This window comes from Monocercomonoides exilis (assembly GCF_001643675.1).
Source record: "Monocercomonoides exilis strain PA203 chromosome Unknown scaffold13-1861174, whole genome shotgun sequence".
Lineage (NCBI taxonomy): Eukaryota > Preaxostyla > Oxymonadida > Polymastigidae > Monocercomonoides > Monocercomonoides exilis.
Genome location: NW_027150558.1, coordinates 79,883 through 104,440, shown reverse-complemented (window position 1 = coordinate 104,440; position 24,558 = coordinate 79,883). Strand labels below are relative to the sequence as shown.

General features: G+C 38.1%; 6 protein-coding genes across 6 annotated transcripts; 3 read left to right on the top strand and 3 right to left on the bottom strand.

Moving 5' to 3' along the window:
* The first annotated feature begins 548 nt into the window (after positions 1-548).
* Positions 549-3,022, top strand: MONOS_4132 (putative histidyl-tRNA synthetase). Its single transcript, XM_067874180.1, has one exon. It carries the CDS (start codon positions 751-753, stop codon positions 2,770-2,772), a length of 2,022 nt encoding a protein of 673 aa, XP_067730603.1. The 5' UTR covers positions 549-750; the 3' UTR covers positions 2,773-3,022.
* A 451-nt stretch (positions 3,023-3,473) lies between these two features.
* Positions 3,474-5,701, bottom strand: MONOS_4131 (uncharacterized protein). Its single transcript, XM_067874179.1, has 2 exons — positions 5,143-5,701; positions 3,474-5,087 (listed from the first exon to the last, which is right to left on the bottom strand). Exons 1-2 carry the CDS (start codon positions 5,668-5,670, stop codon positions 3,858-3,860), a joined length of 1,758 nt encoding a protein of 585 aa, XP_067730602.1. The 5' UTR covers positions 5,671-5,701; the 3' UTR covers positions 3,474-3,857.
* Positions 5,702-5,705: 4 nt separating this feature from the next.
* On the top strand, positions 5,706-8,867 carry MONOS_4130 (uncharacterized protein; the record flags this gene model as incomplete). Its single annotated transcript, XM_067874178.1, has 6 exons — positions 5,706-5,942; positions 6,005-6,098; positions 6,151-6,276; positions 6,502-7,073; positions 7,210-7,404; positions 7,533-8,867. 6 exons carry the CDS (start codon positions 5,706-5,708, stop codon positions 8,865-8,867), a joined length of 2,559 nt encoding a protein of 852 aa, XP_067730601.1.
* MONOS_4129 (conventional actin) lies at positions 8,826-10,282 on the bottom strand. Its single transcript, XM_067874177.1, has one exon. It carries the CDS (start codon positions 10,212-10,214, stop codon positions 9,081-9,083), a length of 1,134 nt encoding a protein of 377 aa, XP_067730600.1. The 5' UTR covers positions 10,215-10,282; the 3' UTR covers positions 8,826-9,080.
* Positions 10,283-12,024: 1,742 nt separating this feature from the next.
* On the bottom strand, positions 12,025-15,424 carry MONOS_11349 (4-alpha-glucanotransferase; the record flags this gene model as incomplete). The annotated part of the gene is made up of 2 exons (XM_067863872.1): positions 12,025-15,098; positions 15,236-15,424. 2 exons carry the CDS (start codon positions 15,422-15,424, stop codon positions 12,345-12,347), a joined length of 2,943 nt encoding a protein of 980 aa, XP_067730599.1. The 3' UTR covers positions 12,025-12,344.
* A 3,081-nt stretch (positions 15,425-18,505) lies between these two features.
* MONOS_11348 (putative cytoskeleton-associated protein 5) lies at positions 18,506-24,452 on the top strand (the record flags this gene model as incomplete). Its single annotated transcript, XM_067863871.1, has 2 exons — positions 18,506-18,810; positions 18,867-24,452. 2 exons carry the CDS (start codon positions 18,506-18,508, stop codon positions 23,788-23,790), a joined length of 5,229 nt encoding a protein of 1,742 aa, XP_067730598.1. The 3' UTR covers positions 23,791-24,452.
* Between the last annotated feature and the right edge of the window lie 106 nt (positions 24,453-24,558).

Here is a 24,558-nt window from a genome sequence, read left to right as displayed (position 1 = left end):
TGATTTGCACAAAACGGAGAAGATAGACCGACTTTGACACATCTCAAAAGAGAGTTCATTCAACTTTTCCCTTCAGGAGCTGCTGTGCTCACAATGTCTGATGCAATAGACTTGGAGGAATCAAAAGAAGGCAATAACCAATCCAACACTGGTTATTCGTCAATTATTTCAAGAAAATGAAAGACTGAGAATAGTTGATATGCGGATCCAATGCATTCCCATCAAATGTTCTATTCGTATCTTTTTATAATTTTTCAGTAATTTGTAGATCGGATTATTGAATTTTTTGTTTTTCTCTCTCACTTCAAATGGCTATTTTCGAAAGGAATCTGCCAGCATGTGAACAAGCTTCCACTCGAATAAATAGTAATTACATTGATCTTTTTAAAGGATTTCTCTTATATTCGGAATATATAATCACAAATAATTATAACAAGTTTTTTGTAATTTCATTCAAATTCGTATTATAAATCCTTCAAAATTAGCATGAAGCATTTGGTGCCAGAAGCATTTTGTAATATGTCTTTAATCTATAATGTCATTCTGGATAAAGCTTTAAAATTCATTTTCACTTGTTTTCGCAAATAAAAAAACTCTCCACACACAAAGATATGTAGCTCATTATAAAAAATCGCTTCAGTGATCCTGTTCAAGAACACGAATGAATGCATATTTTTCTGTTTTCTCACATTCGGTGTCTCCTTCTGAACATTCTCGTTCCATTGAAACGACCAAAAAAGAATTGAACAAATGAATGCTATGGGCATGATCAACATAATGACTGCTGTTTCAAGCGATGCAGAAGGAAAGCAAGTGGCACAAGGATTTATCCTGAAGCCGCCCAAAGGGATGCAAGATATCGAACCTAGTGAAATGGCTAAGAGGGACTGGGTGCTGAACACGATTGAATCTGTTTTCAAAAAGCATTCAATACCGAAGCTGGACACGCCGGTGATGGAGCGAAGGGAAATCCTATATGCAAAGGCGAGCGAAGAGACGACGAAGCAGATCTACGATATTGTTCCGAGGGTGGAGGGTAGCGAGGACGAGAAAGAAGCGAAAGAAGGCGGCGCTCTGGAGCACGAGCGGCTGGCTCTGCGGTTTGATCTTACGGTATCGCTTGCACGATATGTAGCGCAGCACAATCTGCGTTCGTTTGCTCGGTACCAGTATGGGAAGGTGTACCGGGGAGAGAACGTGTCGAAGGCAAAAGGGAGGTTCAGGGAGTTCATGCAGTTCGACTTCGACATGATCGGGGTGGAGATGCCCGACTTTCCCGACATCCGCACGATCCTTATCCTGGCAGAGATATTCCAGGCGCTTTCGCTCACCCCGACATTCACGATCTTCCTGAACCACCGAGTGCTTCTGCGGGCGCTGATGGGTGTGTGCGGGGTGCAACCGGAGCTTCAGATGACGTGCTGCAGCAGCATTGACAAGCTGGACAAGCTGCCATGGGTGAAGGTGGAGGAGGAGCTGATTGGGAAAGGAGTGAACAAGGAAGCAGTGAGCAAGCTGGAGTTTTTGGATCAATTTGCAATCAGGCCGAATGTTGCACAGCCTGTCACTCCGGGTGAAGGAGCACCCACCACAAAATTCTCGGAAACGTTGCACAAGCAATTCCTGGAAATGCTCGAAAAAGTGGAAAAGATGATTCTCGACTCGCCGTTTTATCAGAACGAGAAAGAGAAAGACGAAAGTACCTCCTCATCTTTAAGCAGCGCAGCGGGATCAGATGCTCCATCGGCGCAGTCACTTTTGGCGTTTCCTCAGCGAAGCGAAGTTGTGGCTGCAATTGGCACGCTTAGGAAGGTTTATGGCGTTGTATCGAGCACAGCGCTTCCGTTGTGCCTGTGCTTCAACCCGTCTCTGGCGAGAGGGCACGACTACTACACAGGGCTGATCTTCGAAGGGTGCTTCTGGGACGCTGCAACGGGGATGAGCTCGCAGGGCACGTGTGTTGGAGGTGGGCGGTACGACAAGCTGATTGGGATTCTGTCTCCATCGCTGGGGAACATACCGGCCATTGGGTTTGGGATTGGGTTTGAGAGGCTGGTGGCACTGGTGACAGAGGAGCGGCTGAGAGAGGCAGGGGTGCTGGGAAGAGGGAAGGCGGATGTGATGGTTGCACCGATCGGCTTTTCGAAAGAGGAGGTTGGGAGCGCAGAGGTGCTTGGGGCGTTGTTCAGGGCAGAGATGAAGCTGGCAGCGAGTGGGCTGCGGGTGGAGCTGTGGAAGAGCACAAACTGCAACACGAAGCAGATCATTCCGGAGTGTGTGCGGCAGGAGATAGCAGTGCTTGTGCAGATGGGGCAGAGAGAAGTGGAGGAAGGGACAGTTGTGGCGAAGCGCGTGGAAGAGCGAAAGAAGAATGCCCCTGGTGGAGGAAAGGGGAAGAAGCCTCAAGAAAGCAAAGAGAATGCAGAGAGCTCTGTTTCTCAGTCATCTTCGTTGGCTCCTTCCTCTTCTTCAACACCTTCAGATAGTGTCCAGACTGAGAAGGCAGAGGAAGTGAAGATGAAGACATTCTCGCTGGAAGACAAAGAGCTTATTGAGCAGATCAGGGTGTGGATGGTTGTGGCAGAGCAAGAAAGGAAAGAGAGGGAAATTGCAGAAAGAGAGCAGAAAGAGAAGGAAGCAGCAGAGCTGGCCAAAAAAGAAGCAAAAAGGAGAGAGAAAGAAAGAAGAAGGGAACAGGCAAAAGCAAAAGAGGCAGAACAAAAAGAAGCAGCACAAAAAGAAACTGAACAAAAAGCAGAAAAAGAAGAGTAGATGTATATAAGAAATCATTTCATGTATTTTGGTGGACAATAGTTATTTCTCAGTTTATGTTAAGCATGAACAAGAGATGGCAATTTCATTTCAAGTTAACATTTTTTGTATTCACTTATTTTTTTTTTTTTTTGGCTTTTCGTCCTAAATAAAATAGTCTTTGATGGAGATGCATATTGGTTCATTCTTTTCTTTTCTTGTAAAAATATATAATCATTCATCGATAGAAATTATAAGATTTAAATATAACTCATTTATTATCATCCATATTTTTACAAACACAAAATGTTTGATGAAAGAAACTGAGAGCATGTCAACTTGAAAATAAGAAAATAATGATTGTAACTTCAATTTTTCTTTTATTTTGCACAATTTTAATTTTAACATGAAATGCATCATAAAAGTCAAACAGAAGTTCAACATTTAAACAAATATCTTGATTATTTGATTAATACGCATTAAACTTTTCAAAAAAATAATCAAAAATATATTCTAACTTTCATCGAGCAATTTTTCATTAATTTTATAAAAACAAAAACTAAATGAACCGAATAGCGAGAAAATTAAGAAATTTTAAGAAAATATTTTAAACAATCAAGCTTTCAAAAATAAAAAATATTTGAATTTGTGATCTATCCCCTAATTCGATAATATTGCCGTTTTTTCGGTATATATACCAAAAATTCGCAATGTTGTAAATCGGAGGTGGTAGTTGCGCGCCACTGTCAGGGTAGCCTGCCCTCCATGTGGGTTGTGGGAATGGTGCTGGGTTGTTTCAATCCCAGTGTTGGTTGCGTTGAAGATTTGCCCCTCGGTAAGCAGTGTCAACATAGGCGCGTGACTGGAAAGACACGTGGCTTTGTTGTTAAAGAGCGATGAACCGCGTCAGGCAGGAAACTGAGCAGCGCAAAGTTGCCTCATTGCAGCTTGAGGGAAGACAGATTTGAGCAATCGGATTGGGTCTTTGGGCAGCCTTCATGTAGGATGACTGCAGTTCTTTTTTTATCCAATTCATGGTTACATTATACAAATGTTGAAATGACTCAAGTCCTCAATTTCCTGTGCAAATTTATTCTTTTTAACATTTATAGCATGGTCTCTAACTTTATGTCGTTTATAGTTTTCCTTATCTCTTTTTCTGTATTTGATAATAACATTGAATATGAAAAAATCTCATCACTTTCATTTTCATCCTCGCTTAAATCTTCGTCCTTTGCTGGTTGCACTTCAGATGGTATTTTATAATCAACCGCCTTGCATTTTTCTCTCTCCAGATCAAGCTTTTCTTTTTCTTTTTCATAAAACATTAATGTTTCGCCTTCTTCTCTCATTTCACTTTCTATCAAGTTATCGTCATTTTCTGTTGGGGTAATTAATTGTCCAAATTGTTCAATAAACCATTTTTTTTCTTTCTTGAATAAGAGTCTTTTTTCTTCAATTGTTTTTGCCTCATTATAAAGAGAAGGAAGCAGAACTTCGGTTTCATTCATAATAATATCATTGAACTCTGAAATGCGCTTGAAAGCGGAAGAAATCCCAAACGTTAGAGTTGAAAGTTTTTCATGCAAATAACAGATAACGTCATATGTTGTTATTTTCATTTGTGTTGGACTCAAAGCCCTGTAGCTAACAGGCGGAGATGTGACAGGTGTCGAATTGGTAAGCCAGTGCGATTCTGGTTGAAGAAGAGAAGGTGAACCGGCAGACGGTTGTGAATGCTCCTGAAATCCTTCATGAGTCAAAGGCAATAACCCAGATATGTTGTCACCATCAATTGCTTCTATTGACGAATTAGAATTTTGACTTAGCGAAGATATCTTTTTGTTTTGTTCTTTGATTTCTACTTTCTGTGATTTGATAGAATTGATCCACTCCTCATCGTACAACTTTTCTGCAATTGGATAACTGTCTCCACCAGACAGAGAAAATGAATCGTCATCTTCAATTAATTCTTTCTTTCTTTTTGCTTTTGAAACTTTCAATTTTGGTGTCTTCGAATTTCTTTTATTCCTCAGTTCCCGCCTATGAACAACAATCCAAGACTCTGGAATGAAATCCAGCTTCATCAAATCTGCAACTAGCACAAATAAGCTTACTGCACAAACTATCGGATCCTTTCCACTAACATGATCTTCAATTAGCGAGAATAGAAGTTCTTGCTTCTCCATTATTTGCCATTGACCTCGCAAATTCAATTGTTTCACAATTTGCGAAGAAAACTTCAGTATTGGAGGAGAGGTTACTGACAGGTGATAATTTCTGCAAATTCGACGAACTGTTCGGTAAAATAAAGGAAAAGGAATCCCTAAAGTTTCCTTTATTTAATGAATAAATAACATTTTATGCTAACAAAGAAAAAAAAAAGCATACCGAAACGAATTTCATTTGATATGCCTGTGAAGCATCATTTTGCGCAACAATAAACAAAACAGCAGCAACATTAAGCTCTGTTACGAAAAAGCAATGTTTTTCCGTTTGTAATTTTCGGTCCGAAGAATTGCCGGATGTAGAGCAAAAATCATCGTTTTTATATTGAGGATCAATAAACATCTTTAATCTTTGAAGAGTTTTTTGTTCAATGAAGCGTGGAATTCCAAGTTGATCAGCAAATCTCGACAAAATATTTCTAGCTGTAAAAAATCTCTTTTGAACCGAACTAAACTGAATTCTCATGGAAGTTGGATATCGCATTGAAGAAATTGTTGCTTGGCTAAATGTTGAAAAATCTTGAGATCTGACATAAGTTGAGCCAATTTTCGGATAATAAGAAACATTTGAATCGATTTGATTGTCCGACAACAACAGCCCATCAGAAACCATATATCCGCAATTTTCGCAAACGCGATATTGATCTTGCACCAGTGTGCATTCTGTTTTGCAATTGGGACATAATGTCATAGAAAATTCAAATTCAATATTTGAAAAAATAATGTATGGTCAGTTTTGATCAAATCATTTTTATGTCAACTCTTTTCTCCACTTGGAGTCGGGTTGATCGAGAATCCTTACGATTTAAGGAATTTGCCAATGAAAAAGAAAAAGAAAATTTGCGTGCTTCGAGTAAATACACTGCATTAGCTCTCAGAACATCGAAAAAGAAAGAAGTTATTGTTCAAAGTAGAAGAATGAGAATTGACGGTAATAAATCGAAAAAACTTAAATCAGAGATTGTTTGTTTCTTTAATCGCTTCGTCTTTAATTTTTTAGTTTTATTTGTTGCTATTTTTTTTAGGAAAATGAAATCAAAGTTGTATCTGAACTTCTTGAAAGTTCAAACTCCGATGATTGGACAACTGCTCTGAAAAGTTTAATGCACATTACAAACGGTATATTCCTGCTATATTGTGCATTTTTTTTAATAATCTCTCAATATTATAGGCAATCGAGAGATACCAATATCTACAATTATTTCCTATGGTCTGATTGACAAATTTTCAAAGATTATACAAAGCGACCCAAATATCGATCATGTGTATTCTGTGTTGAAAATAATGACAAACATTGGTTTGAATTTTACATTGTAAATTTTTTTAAAATGTGTTTTAGTTGGGTCTGCCAGCAAGGATTACTGTCGGATAATTGTATTTTCTGGAATAATTCAACACATTAAATTTTTATTAAGAGCTACAACGGATGACAATTTATTAACTCAATCACTATGGACTTTGGCAAACATGCTTCAAGAAGGCAAAGATATTTACTTTTATATCATTGAAACTAACGTTGCAGCCATTGCAAGAAGCATTATGAAAACAGCCCAAACAATTTGCTCAGTCAAGTCCATTTCAACAACAGGGAAGCAAACGCTTCTTCGTATTTCTGCATCATGCCATTTTTCTGCAAGTTATACAATTGATAGAATTTCAAAAACCCCGGAGTCATATTCTGTAATCTGTCCAAATCAGCATGCGCCTTTTTCGCCTTTATGCTACTATGCCTGTCTCTTTTTCCTGAGCAGCGTCAGCGAACCGTTTATGTGCCCCAGCAAAGAAGGAAAAAGCACTGACTTGTGGAAGGTCGAGCGAAACAGGCTGAGTTCTTTGGCAAAAGCTCGGCAGAAGGTAGACAGCAAAAGTGAGCTGACTGCAACCTCGTCGGCGGTCCAGGATGTGTCCGAGCCGAAGACGGAGTTGGAGGCGCATGTGGAGTTGCTGGACTCCATTCGGATGATTTTGCTGGACATCCTACCGATTTCTTCGTTGTTCCTCAACACCACAGAAATGCCGTACGACATGACGCCTGCACTCGATGCACTGACGCTGATTGTGTCTTTGTCAGATGCCTGGCTCGACGCATATTGTGTATGCTCTGCTGCTGTTGTTCCTTAGACTTCACAGGAAAATATCTTCTTTTATTTATAAATTGTTGGACTTTTCTGTCTTTTCTAAAACTGAAATTTTTGTATCATCGAAATGCAATCGCACATTTTTTTTTCAGATTCTGGCGGCCACTCCAGTTACCACAAGTGCAATTAGCCAAGATGCATCGAATGCGTCTGGCAGTTTGTATGTTGTGACACCTGTGCAGCAGATCTGCAACAGCATTTATGGAACAAATCAACTGCGCTGGCATTCGCTCGTTGTACACTTCATCGGTTCTCTTTCACTCTTGTCTGGTTCTGTTATCGAAACAGTATGCTCATCTGATTATTTTGAACTTATTCTATTTTTAAACTTTTCGATTTTTCGAATTTTTTTTTTCTTTCTATTTGTTCTCTTCCTTTTTCTTTTCATTCTTCTTCCTCGCTAATTCTTCTGTAGATCATTCTTGAATCTCAGATGGTGTACATCCTTGTCGAAAAGCTGTATTCATCATCAGAAAATGTTCTTTTAGAGGCACTGTGGTCTCTTTCTAACATAAGCGCAGAGTCGTCTGCCCTTTGCCATCAAATCGCAAACGAAAATGCTCTGCCATTGCTTATCAGGCTGCTTCTCGATGACAAAAACGGCATACTGTCGCTTACAGAACCAGATGATCCATTTTCAAATTCAGAAAAGAAGAAGAGGAGGAGGAGGAAGAAGAAGAAGAAGGCAGATGAGCATGCGCCTATGGATGGTGCAGAGAGCAATTCTGAAATGAACGATGACAGGATTTATGATAGCTTAAACATGGATGATGAAAATAAGAAGAATTCAAAAGGATTTGGCAGCGATGGCAAAGAAGGCATTCAGATGGATGATGAATGCAACAATGGAGATATGGAAGCAGATGCAGACAAAGATAAAGAAGAAGAAGAAGAAGAGGGAAATGAAGAAGATGAAGAAGATGAGGATGAGGATGAGGATGAGGAAGAAGAAGATGACGATGACGATGACGATGAGCCGACTCCCACCCGCCCCTTGGGAATGGAGTTGTACAGCAACAAAGTGAAGATTGAGGTGCTGTGGACGCTGGAGAACCTCGCTCTTGACGGGGCGTGGGCGTGTCAGCTGATGAACCGCATGGATGTCGGGGCAGCGCTTGCAGACTATTTGGTTACGATGCAAGGCGACTTCGAAAACGTCGAGAAGAAGATAGCAGACGCTGAGGAGAACGGGAGGTCGCCTTCTTTGTTGCTGCAGGAGAAGGTGAATCTGGTGACGAAGGTGCTGCACATCATCCTCCGCCTGCTGCTGGAGGAAGGCAGATTCCTCGCCATCGCAGCAGACGAGGCAGTGAAGGACAGGGTGGACGAGGCACTTGCGCTGGTGGAGAGCAGCAACGACTCTGAAGAAGAAAAGGCTGTGTTTGTGAAGAAGGAGGAGGAAGATGTCAAGGAGGAGTGGACACGAATTCAGTATTATCGAAGTCGCCCTCTTGCTGGAATCTGCTCTTCGAGCGATAGAGTTTTTGCAATCTTTTCTCTTTCGGGTTCTTCTATTGCTTCGTGGAATGCTGCTGCACGATCAATAATGCAGAATTATATTACTCCTTATCTGGAATTGACCGACGAAAGCATTGTTTCAGAAATAGGCATGCATCAAAAATCAAATCTCGATAATGAAACAAATTCTTCAAACTATCAACAATCCCTTTCAAATTCTGAAATGGATGAGACAGATGTTCAAGTTCAATTTCCTCAACAATCTTTAGCAAACATTTGGAATCAGACTTGAATGAAATAAATTTAAAAATAAACCAAAATTTTTTATTGATTTTCGTATCTTTTTATTTTTATAATCAAAATAAAAAATATTTGTAACTTTGTTGTTGGTATCTATTTTAATAACAAAAGTTCTCTTAACTTATTACAAAAAAACACGTAAAACTTATAAAATAGCATCACACAAATACAATAACAAGAAGTGAAATACAAAGTAACAAAATATTTAGAAGCATTTTCTGTGGACAATAGATGGGCCAGATTCGTCGTATTCCTCCTTTGAGATCCACATTTGCTGGAAGGTGTTCAATGAAGCAAGAATAGAACCACCAATCCACACAGAGTATTTTCTCTCTGGTGGAGCTGTGATCTTGATCTTCATGGCTGAAGGAGCAAGGGTGACCAACTCTTTGTTCAGACGTTCAGCAATTCCGTTGAACATTGTGGTACCTCCAGAAAGAACAACATTGAGGTACAAGTCCTTTCTGATATCAACATCGCATTTCATGATTGATTGGAAGGTCTTCTCATGAACACCTGTTTCCTCGAGACCAATCATGTTGGGTTGGAACAATGTTTCTGGGCATCTGAATCTTTCGTTTCCAATGGTGATAATTTGTCCATCGGGCATTTCATATGTCTTGTCAATGGCTGATGAGGAAGCAGCAGTTTCCATTTCAGCTGCAAAGTCAAGAGCAACATAGCACAATTTCTCCTTGATATCACGAACAATTTCACGTTCGGCTGTTGTGCGGAATGAATATCCACGTTCAGTGAGGATCTTCATCAGCATTTCAGTCAGATCACGACCAGCCATATCAAGACGGATGATAGCATGTGGTAAGTTGTATCCTTCATAGATTGGAACAGTGTGTGACACACCATCACCAGAATCGAGCACAATACCAGTTGTACGTCCTGTTGCATACAATGAAAGCACAGCCTGGATCTGAACATACATGGCTGGAACATTGAATGTTTCGAACATGATTGTGGTCATCTTCTCTCTGTTGGCCTTTGGATTCAATGGAGCTTCGGTCAACAACACTGGGTGGTCTTCTGGTCCAACACGCAACTCGTTGTAGAAAGTGTGATGCCAGATCTTTTCCATTTCTTCCCAGTTGTTAACGATACCGTGTTCAATGGGATAGTGCAGTGCAAGAATACCTCTTCTCAATTGTGCTTCATCTCCAATGTAGCACTCTTTGTCTCCTGATCCAAGAATAATTGTTGATGTCTTTGGACGACCAACGATGCTTGGGAACACAGCGCGGGGTGCATCGTCTCCTGCAAATCCGGCTTTGCACATACCAGATCCATTATCAACAACCAATGATGATGTTTGTGAGTCTTCAGACATGTTTATTTAATACGAAAACCTGTTCTTGTGATTTTTGGTGTTTTACTGACTACTTAATTAGTCATTAGTATTAATTGTGGGCAAAGAAAAAATAATTATGACTTTCACATGAATATTTTTATATCGAAAAATAAGTTTGAAAATAGTATTGTTAAGTTCATGTGAGTGGAAATAATATGTTTTGCATTGTGAATAATCTCAATGGTGAAAAGGATAATAATAATTTCTTGCTTAAAACAGATCAATTAACAATCTCATCATAATAAATAAGTCAATCGAAATTATTTATTCGATGGACAATAAATGAATATTAGAAAAAGTGAATGATACGACCTGCAAAAATATTCCGATGATAATTGATTTTTTTTCATACTCCTGTCAGATAAATCATCGTTAAATGAAGATAAAGTCCATTTTTTATCATCAGTTTTGACTTTGAAAAAACCTATTTATTCTTTTCAATTTTCATTTTAAAAGAAAAGAAATAATTCACTTCAAATTCAAACACTTATTTCTTGAAAAATGATGTCAAAAAAAAGAAGTTTCTTTAAGTGTATACCCTTATTCATGAAGTTTTCGAGAAAAAATTTGTTTATAAGGAAAAAAATAATTAACAGAATAAATAATTTTTTATATTGTTTGTTTTGATCATTATTATTTAACAAAAAAATAGATTATGTTTGAAGATAAATTAACTTTTGACAAGACTGAAATGACTGACCTTTGCTGATGAGTACATAAAGCTCTGTTTTCGTGCAATTTCTTGTCTTTAAATGAGAAAAATCAAAACAGGTGGGACGATCCACTTTTTCCGAAATATTTTCATTCTCATAAGTCCAACAACAAAAATAACTATTATAAATAATAATAAAATCAATGAGAAAAAATAAATTTATATGGAGCAAATTTTTAATATAAATGAAGATCGCAACTGTTCGTTTCAAAATTTTCGAATAATCTCATCATCAAGAGTCTTACGTTTTCATGGAATTTTTTTTTTGAAAAACATAAAAATGTGAAAAATACAAGAAAAAAATGTCAGAAATAAAATTCATGAAGAAAAAAAAATGGTCTCAATAAAGCAGAAACTCACAATATTAATATGGTATTATCAATAAAAAGAAGCAGTATTTATTTTAGAATTTTAAATAAACGAGTGTGAAATTTTATAAAAATCATAACCTTTTTCGGGAAATTGTTTTTTTCAAAGTTTTTTGTTGCAAGGAAGTGATTTTGAATCCAAATGCTTAATTCATCACAATTGAATAAAAAAACAAATGTTCAAGCTTTGATGAAGATGAACAAACCTTGAATAAGCCATTTCACTTAACTGTCATTTTATGAAAAAATTCATTGGATATGTTCGAACAGAAAACTTATACAGAAAAAATATGATTTCATAAATAATAACCCATATTATAAAAAAAATAAGTTGTGTGTGTTGGCTGATCCTTTTTGAAATCATTCTTTCGTTGGAGTTTTGATCAAAAATTTAAACTCAATGGGATTTAAAAAAGTAATTGTTTCTGCAATAGCAATATCATAAACAATAAGTGTTCCCTATTTCAACTCATTTTTATCAAAATCCCATTGAGAACAATATTTTGATCAAATCTCAAACGAAAGAATGATTTCAAAAAGGATCTGCCATATATTAATAACTTTTGAAAATTAATCAATGTCTTTATTAATCACCTTAAGCAGTCTTTGAATATGCAACAATTCTTTGAACAATAATTTTTCAAAAAATTTAAACTAACAGTTATCAAACAGATTTTCGATTTCTTTGAGAAAAATATTTTTTCATACGCAAAACTAAGTTTTAAAAATTCCTCAATCTTTATTCAAAAAGATAAATACTCCTTTAATGACTTGATTCAAACATTAATTTTTCAAACAAAAACATGGATAAGTTCTCTCCTTTAAAAAAGGTAATATTTACGACTGAAAAAACAATAATCCATCAAAATCTTTATCAAATATCCAAAAACAAGTCAATTCGTAAAAATAACGCAATCAAAAAAAAAAATTATATTCAAGACGAATCAACAAGCATTATTCATTTTTGTTAATGATTATTTTCAAAATCTCATGCTGCTTTGAGCATGGAAAATGCCTTCATCCTCTGACTTAATGGACGCGAAGTCTTCCAGAGTCTTCAACTTTACCTCTGATACGATCAGTCAGATCGGTCTTTTCCATCAATCTTTCGATGAAGCAAGGCATTCTGTACTGCCAGTAATGTTTTCTATTGTCTGGGTTGTTGATCACCTCATCCCATGGATTCTGGTGATACACTTCGTCATCAGGCAAAATTGCCACCAGATCCTGATAAGGAAGGATAGTGAGCATAGCTGGCGAATACATGTGCATATCGACAATACGCTCCAGCTGGTCGTTGGGGAGAGAAGTCGGGCGGGGCGAGTGGTTGCCGAGGGTGTTGTACCAGAAACAGTCTCTCACACGGCACTCCTTCTGTGCATCGCCAGAGCGGTAGAATGCTTCGAGATCAGGGCGGTTCAGGTTGGTGATCTGCCACCACGCACGCAGTGGAGGCATGTCGTGTGTGGATGTGGTGGCAACAATGCCCTCGCTGTAGTTCTTTGGATGATAATAGTCTTCACTTGGGTCGCCAGTCATACGCTGCACACGGAGTCCCAGAATGTTGAACTCGTGCATCACTTGCGGAATGATCGGGGTGAGCAAGCCAAGATCTTCTCCGCAGATGAGCATCTTCGACGCTTCCTTCATCTTCGGGAACTTTGTGCGTGCAGATGCGCCGTAAATGTCCTGATGCCACTCGTAGAAGTACTCCTTCGCCAGCTGCACCAGAGCTGCCTGCCAGTCCCCGCCAAGCCTCTTCCACGACTCAGTGCTTGCCACATCAAAGCGAGGTGCATAGCCTCCATCGAACTCATACAAGCACACGCTGTTGGTCAGGGCATAGAACTTCTTCATGTATGCATCCAGCTCCTTCAGTTCGTCTGATGTAGAGGAGTTTGTGATTCCTCTCTTTTCTGACACATAGTCATGAATTGCAAGCTCATTGGGGAATTGTGGCTTGAACACAAAGTCTGAGTCTGATCCTTGTGGTGCTGGGTCGAGGTATGTGCTGATGATATCCTCGGCCTCTGCACCGAACTGGCGGTAAACAAGCTCTCTTGTGATGATTGGCTTGGTGAGTCTGCCAAATGTGTTTCTCAACCCGCGTCTCTCCAGTTCATATCCGGAGACCAGCCGTCCGGGATAGAAGCGAGCGTGAAGACCAGACTTGCAATCGCTTGGAATCTGCCAGATGCGATAGAAGCCCAAAATGTGGTCAATACGGAATGCATGCATGGTGCGTGACATAACCTTCAGTCTGTTGCCCCACCACTCAAAGTTATCAGCCAGGATGTTCTCCCAGTTGTATGTCGGGAAGCCCCAGTTCTGTCCGTGTGTGGAAAACGCATCTGGAGGCGCACCAGCCTGTGTGTCGAGTCTGAAGTACTTGCGGAAGTACCACGCATCCGCCGAGCGCGGATCCACACCGATGGGAATGTCTCCCTTCAACCCAACATGGTACTCACTGACACATCTTCTGCTGGCCTCTCGCAGCTGGCGATCCAAATGATACTGCACCCACATGTGGAACAGCACCTCGCGATACAGGCGATGTGTTGGCTTTGTCATCTCCTCCACAATGTCCTTGACATTTGCCTCGTCTCTGAGCTCTTCTGGCCAGTCCTTCCAGTCTGTCGTCTTGTTCTGGCTGGAAAGTGTCTTGAACACAGCATACGAAGGCAGCCAGTATGCAGAATCCTTTTGGAACTGGATGAACTCAGGATCTTTCTCAAACCCGCCTTCATGAGTAAGGTGGAAGTCGAAGATGCGCTGCAAATAATTCATCTTCGTTTTCAAAGTCGCTTCGTAGTCAACTTTGGGCTTGTTGAGTTTTTCGCGCTGTGTTGGGAGATCAGCTGCGATATCTGCGGGAAGTGGCTTCAGGGAATCGATATTGATGTAGATTGGGTGCAACGCAAATGAAGAAGTGGATGAATACGGATAGGAATCCATCCAGCTTATGCCGTTGACGGTTGTGTCTGTGATTGGAAGAAGCTGGATAACTCGAAGTCCAGCCATCTGACACCACTTTGCCAGAAGTGTTAGGTCAGTAAATTCACCAATTCCAAGAGATTGCTTTGATCTCAGAGAAAATACAGGCAAAACAACTCCAGCTGCACGGAAGTGAGGCTCACTGGGGTATCTGAACGATGGCGATTCAACGAAGATTATTTGAGCATGCCCTGCTGTTGGGTTTCTGCACAAATGAGTGTTAATAGCTTGAGCAATATGGATTGCTTTTGGCTCATCCTCTTGAAGCGTCCAAACAACGACATCTGGAGAAGTAATATCAATTGGAGTTGGCTTATAGCATTCATTGTTTGGACCAATTTCGATATTTTCGCATTCCCATCCCAAATCATGTGATAAAACGAATTTATATTGCACAGGAAGTTCATCAACATCAAAGGTGCGGATTCCTCTAAAAATGGGTGATTCACTATCACACAATATTTGAGAATCTGCAATTCTCCAGAAAGGTTTCTTTTTGGTTGCTCCAATCAAGCGAACGCTTTCAAGGGGAGAAATTAATGGAACTGGTACTTCAAAAACAACTGAAACTTTTTCTTCCTCAGGCCTTTCAACTTTTGGTAATTTCTCGGGCTTGTCACGACGCATGCAAACGTCTTGAATCAGTGATGATGATGCAACATCCTCAGTGAAGTTAGCTTTGTTATGCCACAAATCACGAACCTCAACTATTTCGCCTGGAGTAACGTCAAATGAACGGAAATGACTTCTTTCTTCCCATCGAATATAATCTCCACTTTTGAAAAAGTACTAGTAAAATAATATTAGGCGATATATTTTTGAATAAATAACAATATATTGTTTAGGTTTGACAACAGTTTAAAAGCATACGACAAGAAAATATAATAATATAAATAAACAGCCATTACTAATGATAGAAAACACACTTTATATTCGAATTTTGTGTTCATGTCCAAAGCAACAAATGCTTGCCAATATGAATCATTGCAAACCATTTGGATAGCTTTTGAAGGGTTCCATTCTCCTAACTCTTTCAATGAACCGCAGACATATACGTTATCTCCCCATCTTGTATTATCGTAGCGAATGCGAAAGCAAGCAATAACTTTTGCCATGAAAATTTACTTACGATCTTTCCCAATTGTTAATAATATTGAATTCGGATTTTCTAAAAAATGTTTTTCCGCTCAGTTTTTGATACATTAAATACTTATTTTTGTAATATATTGAATTCAAAACACAATGAAATTGTCTATGCAATAAAATAAATAGATTTAAAGACAATTCTGATTGACAAATGAAGAGTTTTATTTCATTGCAAAACATTTTAAAGGGACGAGATAAAGGAGAACTCAATATGAAAAAAGAAATTTTAATAAAAAACAATTGAAATCGACTGGGTGATAACAATGAATATTTTATTTCGATTTCGAAAGAAAAATCGGTGAAATCAATACAGACAAAGATTTCTGAAAGCTTGATGACAAACGTTGAAGTATTTGAAAAATATGAAATTTATAATATTAATCATTTGCTTGAAATATTTATTGAAACTATTCAACAATAAAAATGTTTAAAGAGAACTCTTTCATAGAAAAAATAAAAATTAAACATTTCCAGAAAAGATATTTGTTATAAAATAAACTATTTTTTGAAATTTGTGAATTCAAGAACATTAACAAAAACAACTACATTTCATCACCATATAGTAAACTTTTTAAATTTATTTTTTTATATAATCAAACATAATTTCAAACAGTGTTTTTTAAATTATGGCTTATTTTTTTCGTTTTACACTTCCTAAAAAAGAATACTTTTTTAATAAATGAAATACTCATGATCCTTGATTATTTTGAATGTGTTATCGATGTTATAAAATTTAGACTGCTTTTCAAACATTTTTATTGAAGAATGTATTCATGTATTTATGTGAATTCAAAATTATTGTATGCTGAAAAGAAATTAATTTATCGAAAAGGCAAAATTTAGTTACCGTTTTTTCATTGTGAAAATTTGGTCGTTCCATTTGCCAAGAAGTAATATTACATATTATGCACAGTGATAATAACTTCATGCTTTAAATTCCCTGCACGTCGTGTTTGTGAATTAATGGAGCATGTTGATAGAACACTGCGTACATATTTTAATTTCATAAAGATATCATTTGAAATTTCATATTTTTTATTCATTCATTTATTCGTATTTCCTTTTCAAAACGTATATATTTCATTTATTATTCAATTAGTTAAATCTTTAGAAAAATTTACATATTTTCTTTAAAATTTAATCATGTTTGTTAAAGTTCAATTTTTAACCAATTCACAAAAAAAGAATGAATTGAATAAACAATTATTGATAAGCGAATTTTCCTTTCTTTTCTTTTCAAAAACAGATAATAAAATATTTTAAATTTTTCAGTTGTTAAAGAAAAAATTCTAAAAGATTATCTTTCATTTTTTGTGTGATGCAATTATTTGTCTACGAAAAAAGATAAACATTAACAGTTGAAATTGAAAATTAGAATCATGCTAAAGAGGAAAATGTCTTGTATCTTAATGAAGGAAATGATAGCTTCAAGTTGAACATCAATTATAATACATTTTTCTAAACAATTTTCGATTTATTCACCAGTAGACTTTCATGATTTCGTAGTATCACCATTTATTTTGCAAGATATTTAATTTAAAGAACTTCATTCGTTCAAAGAATCTTTCAAATAATAAAACATGAAATGAAATATATTAGAAGATAACTTAGAAAAAGATTGAGGCAATGCATTGGAATGTTTCGTTTCGAAGAGAAATGGATGAAATTGCAATTGTTTAAATAAACCTGACCTTTGACTAAAAATATCAACATCTCTGTCTTTCTCTTCTTTTTGTGGAATTTATTGTCATTCTCCTCACACTTTCATTTTTATTTATTCTCCTGTTTTTTTGCATATTGCATCTTCTTTGTTCAACAAAATGCAATTAATGCTTTTTAATATTTTTTTTTAAAATGCATTTTTGTTTCTAATTCTTTCCCTCTCGCAAAGAAGCAGAATAATACAAGTGATATAAGATGAAAAGTTAAATGAATGTTTTTCTATGAACAAGACAGCACTGATTTTGTTTTCAACCTTGCCTGAAGAACTTTAATTTTTTGGTCATTGGAAGCAGGTTTAAAAGTTTTTGAAAAAAGAACGATATTTTCATGTTCGATGGATTCGAAGCATGCAGCGAAATATAACAGATGTTGCAAATGCATTTTGAATGGATATCAATAATAATTCTTTCAAACAGATTTCTTTTTGTATCACATTTTTTGAAGATTCATCGAGTCAAGAAAATTGTGTGAAAAAATCAAAAACATTATAATTAATTCATTTTTCAAACAAGAAATTACTCGTATAAGCAGATTAGACAGATGATGATACAATTGTTGATTGAGAATGCTTTATTTCAATAAAACAAACAGGATATTTCAAATACAATTAAACAATGAGGAAAGTTATTGCATCATTTTAGTGAATGCTTATTTCTATATGAAATATGTTTTTATTAAGATTTTATTTCGAGAGAATTCATTTCAGTGTGCTTTTTATCTTGAAGAGCTTGCTAAAACTCTTCCTTAATCGAATGATAATACCAATTCAAGACAAATATGAGACTTCTCTTTCTCTCGTTATCTCTTTATTCAATTCTCAGTTATTTTACCATTCCTAAATTATTGTCACCATTTTTTCCCCACTAAATTATTAACAAACGAAAGTGTTTGATATTTGTCTCCAGCTAATAATGAAGACTTTTTTCCAAATCTAGTTTTGGAGCAGTTGATACAAGAAAAGGTAAGGACATTTACATGATTTGTAATATTAGAATTTCAGAACTTTTGCGATGAAAATTATTATTTCAAAAATTTACCCATATTTATTTTTTGTATTTTGAATGAATGAATGGAATTCCTGAACAAGCGGACAACGAAATTGATAAGGATATTAAAAATGCTAGAGACACCTTAAATTTTGTTGAGCGTATTTCGTCAAAAAATTGGAAAATTCGAAAAGATCTTTATGAAGAAATAAACGAAAGAGGAATAAATATTACTTCTTTACCAGATTTAGAATCAATCTGTCTGTCTTATTTTGAATGTTTAATACTTATGATATTGTTGTCAAATGCATTATTCAACGTTTATGAAAAACAGTTGAATTGATGCCATCAATTTCAGGTGAAACATTTGCAGCTGCTCAACAGTCAGCATTAGACTGCGTTTTTACTCTTATAACGTGCTGCCCAGATCCATCAAAACTTAACTTTCAAGAAATTATCCCTAAAGTTATCAAAACAGGTTTTAGTAACGGAAGGCCACCAGTAAAACGAAAAACGGCAGAAATCCTTCTTGAATCCCTATTTCATGGGCAAACAGAATTCGTATTGCACGAGATATGCTCAAGGGCAGTTGAAAAAGCTGTGAAATTCAGTATATCTTCTTTGAATTTCCTTGCCGAAGCTTTGAAGTGTGATAAATTCTCTCTTTCAAAATTTTTGAGATATTTGGTTTTCTTTTAAATAGCACTTTTGGGCCATCAGTAATACCTCCGGATGATATTGTCAAAGTCCTATGCACAAGTGGAATTCTGGATAATCGAAACGGAGAAGTTAGAAAAGAAGCAATTCTTTTGGGAGTTGAACTCCTTAAATGGCTTGGAGATGGGGCAAAAGCAATGCTAAAACCAATAAAACCGCAACAAATGAAGGAGCTAGAGGAAGCTTATGAAAAGACAGATAAAGAGCGTCCAATTCCAAAGCGTCAACTCAGGTCACAGGTTGCTCAATCATCTTCATTGGTGGGTTCCGATGAAGAGGCATCATCATCCTCAACACCTTCGCAAAAGGGATCTTCTGCCAAACCATCATCTGCAGCAGGAGCTGATCTTTATGATGTTGTGTCTCCGGTTGAGGTATTGCCTCGCCTTGTCACCAAACAGTTTGACATCCACAAAGAAGCTCACAATCCAAAATGGAACTTGCGAAAGGCAGCTTTCGATCAAGTGGCTGAGATGTGTTCTGTTCCCCATTTGGCACAAGGAGACTACAAAGAACTGCTCCAGACGCTGCGAAATGGGCTGAATGACACAAACGTGGCTGTTGTGTGCTCTGTGGTCAACGTCTTTACAAAACTTGCTTTGTCACTCAGGAAAGGATACGCCAATGGGAACTGGGGCAAAGCCATCCTTCCTGTTTTGCTGGACAAATTGAAGGAGAAAAAAACGAATTTGATAACAGCTGTTAAAGAGCTGTGCATATCTCTGTGTCAATTTTGCATTTCTGCTGATGAATTAGTGACTGAGGCATCGTCAGTCTTGTCTGCTTCAAAAGTGAAAGAGCAAAAATTAGAAATAACCAGACTTTTTGCTGAGCTTGTTCCGAAGCTGAAAGACGAGGCAACAGGACACCTGAAGAACTTAAGCGAGGAAGGAGAAAGAGAAATGGTGGAAGCGATGGTGAAGACGGTGAACGACGATGGCGATGGGAAAGTGAGAGAAAGCGCTGCGAAGTGCTTGGGCGTGCTTGGCTCCTTCTTTGGAAGAGATTTGATTGAGTCGAAGATAACACGGTTGACACCCGTTCGAACTGCGCTGGTCAGAAAGTGTCTGGACGAAGCAAGCGCAGCTGAGCGGAGTGGCTCCTCTGCATCTTCATCGCAAGCGCCTTCAGCATCAGTTCAATCATCTTCTGGTGTTTCTCTCTCTTCTCTTCCATCTTCTTCCTCAGACACATCATCCATAAATGCACATCAACATCCAAGCTCCCTTTCTCCTGTATCTCAGAAGAGCACATCTGTTTCTCCACTTTCATCTTCAGAGCCATCTGAAAAATCAGATTTGAAACCAGGGTTGGAAAAAGATAAAAGTGAAATGCTTCATTCAGATGGGACAGAGAAAAGTGCGAATCAAACTCAACAAGCAAACAGCTCTATTTACAGCGGCTCATCTTCATCTGCTTCAGCTCCGCTCACTTCATCGTCAGCACCTTTGGCTGCATCTTCAGTTGCTTTTGCTGGCAAAGTTGAGATTGGCAAAGAACTTAACCGTTTGATTCCTGGAATGAACTCTGCAAAATGGTACGAAAGGAGAAAAGCGCTGGAAGAAGCAACAAAAGTGATTGAATCAACACAAAAGCGGTGTAGCGTAGATGGATTGGCAGAATTTATGGCAGAGATGACTCGTTGGCTGACAGACAGCAACCGAATATTTGTGCAAGAGTGTGCAAAGATGTCTGCGCGGCTGGCACAGAATGTTGGGAATGAGATAGCTTTGTATGCCAAAGTTGTTGTGCCTCCTCTTCTGCAGCTGCTGAACGACAGCAACACGCGTGTGAGAGAGGCAGCACTCCAAGCGCTCGACGAATGGGCACTCCAATGCAACTTCGTGAAGCTGATGCGCTTTTTGCCGGTAGCTCTGAAAAGAGAAGGGGTCAACGGACGAAAAGAAGTGCTGGGTTGGATAAATGCACAGATGGCTTCTTTAAACACAGCACAAAAAACTGGCGACTCTTCTCAACCAGACAGCATCAACAGCAGTGTCAACAATAACAGCAGCAGCAGCAGTAGCCAAACGCATTCTCTTTCTATCTCATCCAATTCTGAACTGAAGATGGAGTATTTGAAGAACTTGCGGGAGTGCCTTTTGTGTATCGTTCCGCTCGCAAACGACAGAGACACACAGACAAAACAGCGTGCCCAGACATTCCACACAGAAGCTCTGCGTATTTTGAACGACGAGTCAAACAGAAAAGAGATGGAAGCAGAGGCGCTGCAGCGAAGGCAGATGCTGCCGTCCCATTTGGCTTCGCTTCAGCTGCCAATTCCGCCGTCTGCACTGCAATTTCTGACACAACACGAACATCCTGATCCACTCCAGACGATTCCTGTTGCACACACACCCTCTCCTTTCCCTCCGCTGAAGATTCCTCCAAAACAGCCTTCGACTCAATCTTCGTCTGACTTGATGAACAACAACCAGCGCACTTTCAACCCACTTTCTCTGCTAAAACCTCATCATTACTCTGCACTTCAGCCTCAACTGCTGTCATCATCATCATCATCATCATCACAAATAGACACAGCCTCGTTTCTGAATCTGCTACCCACAAATGCCTCTTCTGTCCCAGCGCCAGTGCTGCCGCCTTCCACAAAAAGGACACTCTCTCAGCCACCTCGCATTCTCAGCAGCCCCATTTCTGCCTCTGCATCGAGTGGATTCCTGCTGCCTGCTCTGACCAACCAAAACGCTTCATCATCATCATCTTCGATGAACTCACAGCAGGCGATGGAGGCTGCAATCGGAACACAGCCATCGCCATACTTCCACATTGCACACGCTGGAATGCCTTCAACTGCCTCATCGTCTGCTGGACCCTCTCGTTCAGCTGCTGCTCTTGTTTCTTTGCTGTCGTCGTCGTCATCATCATCAACTTCTTCAACAACATCATCAACTTTATCATCATCTTCATCCTCCTCTTTGTCTTCGTCTATTTCACTTCAAAGGAGCTCTTCGTTATCTTTTTCTGCTTCTTCCATTTCATTCACAAAATTGTTTCCCACACCGTCTTTGGACTCGTCTTTCACAACATTTCCAGACGACACCTTCGAAAACACATGGAATGCCTCAACGTGGCTGGCAAATGCGCTTCTCATCTTTTTCCCACCAGACTTTTTTGCTTCTTCTGCCGCAATCACTTCATTTATTGCATCCAAGGCGTCCATTCCTTCTTCTTCTATCTCGTTTTCATTGAAATTCAGCTGCGATGTGCAGCGTGCCATGAAGTTCCACAAGAAATACAGTGTTGTCTTGCAGATGACAGAAGACGACGGTTTGGATGAAGCAAGCTCTGCATTGGCAATCGTGTTGGCTTCTCACTTTCGCTCGCTTGTTTCTGTTTTGGATGAAGAAAGCATCGATTCATTGTCAAAGTCTGCTTCATTCATGTCTTCTGATGGCAGTTCATCATCATCATCATCATCATCATTGTCTTCTTCTTATTCTTCTTCTTCTTCTTCTTCTTCTTCCGCTGGATTTCACACCAACGATCCATTTCTGCGTCTTCTGCGCTATGCCATCAACTCCATCTCGATCACCTTCACTTCAAAAGCACGCAGCTCAAAGTTGTCTTTGGAGGCGACGCGACATTGCACACACACGTTGCTCATGGCGTTGCTGTCTAAATCGATTGCCCAGTTGAATCAAGAGGCTGGCTCGTTCCTGAAGCTGCTCAACAACACAGCCATCCACGTCATTGACTGCGCCCATCTCACACGGTCACTTAGAACACTTCTGGCAGCTATGGAGAATGTTGTCTTTGGAGATAAGGATGAGAAGCAGCAGCAGAAACAGCTCAAACTACCAATAAGATGCAATTCATTGTTGAATAAAGAGAGAAAAACAAGCAGTCTTTCTGTTTCAACAAATGAGAAATCTGAAAAGGATTCATCATCACCTTCATCATCATCATCATCATCATCTTCTTCTTCTTTGCCTTCTTCATTTTCATTAACAGACATATCATCTCAGCTTTCTTCGTTCATTCTGCTTCCTTCGATGGCTGACAAAAACACAGATGCCGAAACAGTGTCTCAATTAGTCTGCCGATGCTTCACAAAGCTGCTGAGGAAGATCCGACCAGAAAATTACGAGAACATTCATTTGGAAGAGATTGTCGGTGATTCAGATGTGCTGATGAAGGAGTTGTGTGTTGTAGCTTCACAAAGGAAGAACAAAGAAAATATCTCCATTGGCTTACATGCAAGTGTCAATGGAACTCCAAAAGGCAATGAAAATGCATCTGACATTCAACCATTCACTTCATCTTTATCTGAAAGTGTTGACAGTTTGTTAAACAACGAAGAAATATCAAATGACATTCGAGTGATAAAAACTCTTTTGTATTGCTTGTTAGAAGCATCTCCGAATGACAAAGGAGAGAAAGTGCTGACTGCGCTGAAGAGCAGCCCAATTCAACCGCCATTTGTGTTGCCATGTGTCATTGAGGAGATGAAGGTGTTGCATGGCAATGAAGGAGAGGCAACATGGAAAAGAATTAGCGAAAGCGAAGAGGCTGAAATGAAGAAGTGGAAGAAGATTGTCGATGAATTTAATACGATAAAAAGCAATAATTCAGAAGATGAAGCTAAAAAAGCAGTAAAACCCGAATCATTTCTGATGTTCTCACAAAGCGATCTAATTCCTTTTTCAAAGAAAAGCTCTCATTCTTCATCGTCTTCCACAATACATCAGGAGAAAAGTGCTGTTTCATCAGCAGCTTCAGCAAAAGAAACAGAAAAAATACCAATTTCATCAGCTTCATCATCAGATTCGTCCAGTTCTGATAGTCATGTTGCAAACGAAGCAAATGCACCTTCTGCTACACCAGATGCAATCAAAGCTGATGAAAAAACATCTTCAGAATCGAATAAAGAGGAAAACAAAGAGAATTAATAACTAAGTCAATGAAATAAACAATTGATTTCAAAATTTGAATTCTCATTCTGAAAAGAAGTGAAGAAAATTATGACACTGCTGATTTAATGGAAGATATTAATGAGAAAGCAAAAAGAGCTATAAAGTTCTTTGGAATGAAAGCAAAGATAATAAAAAGAGACAAAGAAATTCAACAGATGGAAAAAAAAATGAGCGAAGTGCAATTGAACAGTTACGCAATGTTGAATGTTACAATGAAAAGGAGCATCCATTTCTTCTTTCTTCTCATCTGCAACATTTCATCAATCATATCGAAGATTATCTTACAACTTATTTTTATTCTTGAAACGAAACTGGATTTGGATAAGTTTTGCTGAATTAAACACGTTTTCCACAATTATCAAAAGTGAAGTGCTGAAAAAAAAAAGCAGAAAGAGATTGTGTTGGAAGACGATTTTTAACAAAGGCAACAATGCTTGCGAAAAACTACGAGGATATTTAAAAAAGAAGAAAATCCATTCAAAAGAGAACCAAAAGACATTTGAAAGTAAAAATTGTAATGAGATTGGATTTTTTGGGAAAGAGAGTGTTTGAGAACAACAGGGAACTGATTTACTTGAGTTTTTCATTTCAAATGAAGTTATTTTTTTTTGCTTTAATAGAAATGAACTGCAAATAAATAGATTTTCTCTCTCTTTTTTTTAAATGAATACAATGCATCGCAAATCCACTGAATAATGTTAATAAATTCATTCCTTTTTAATGAGAAATAAATACTTATATAAT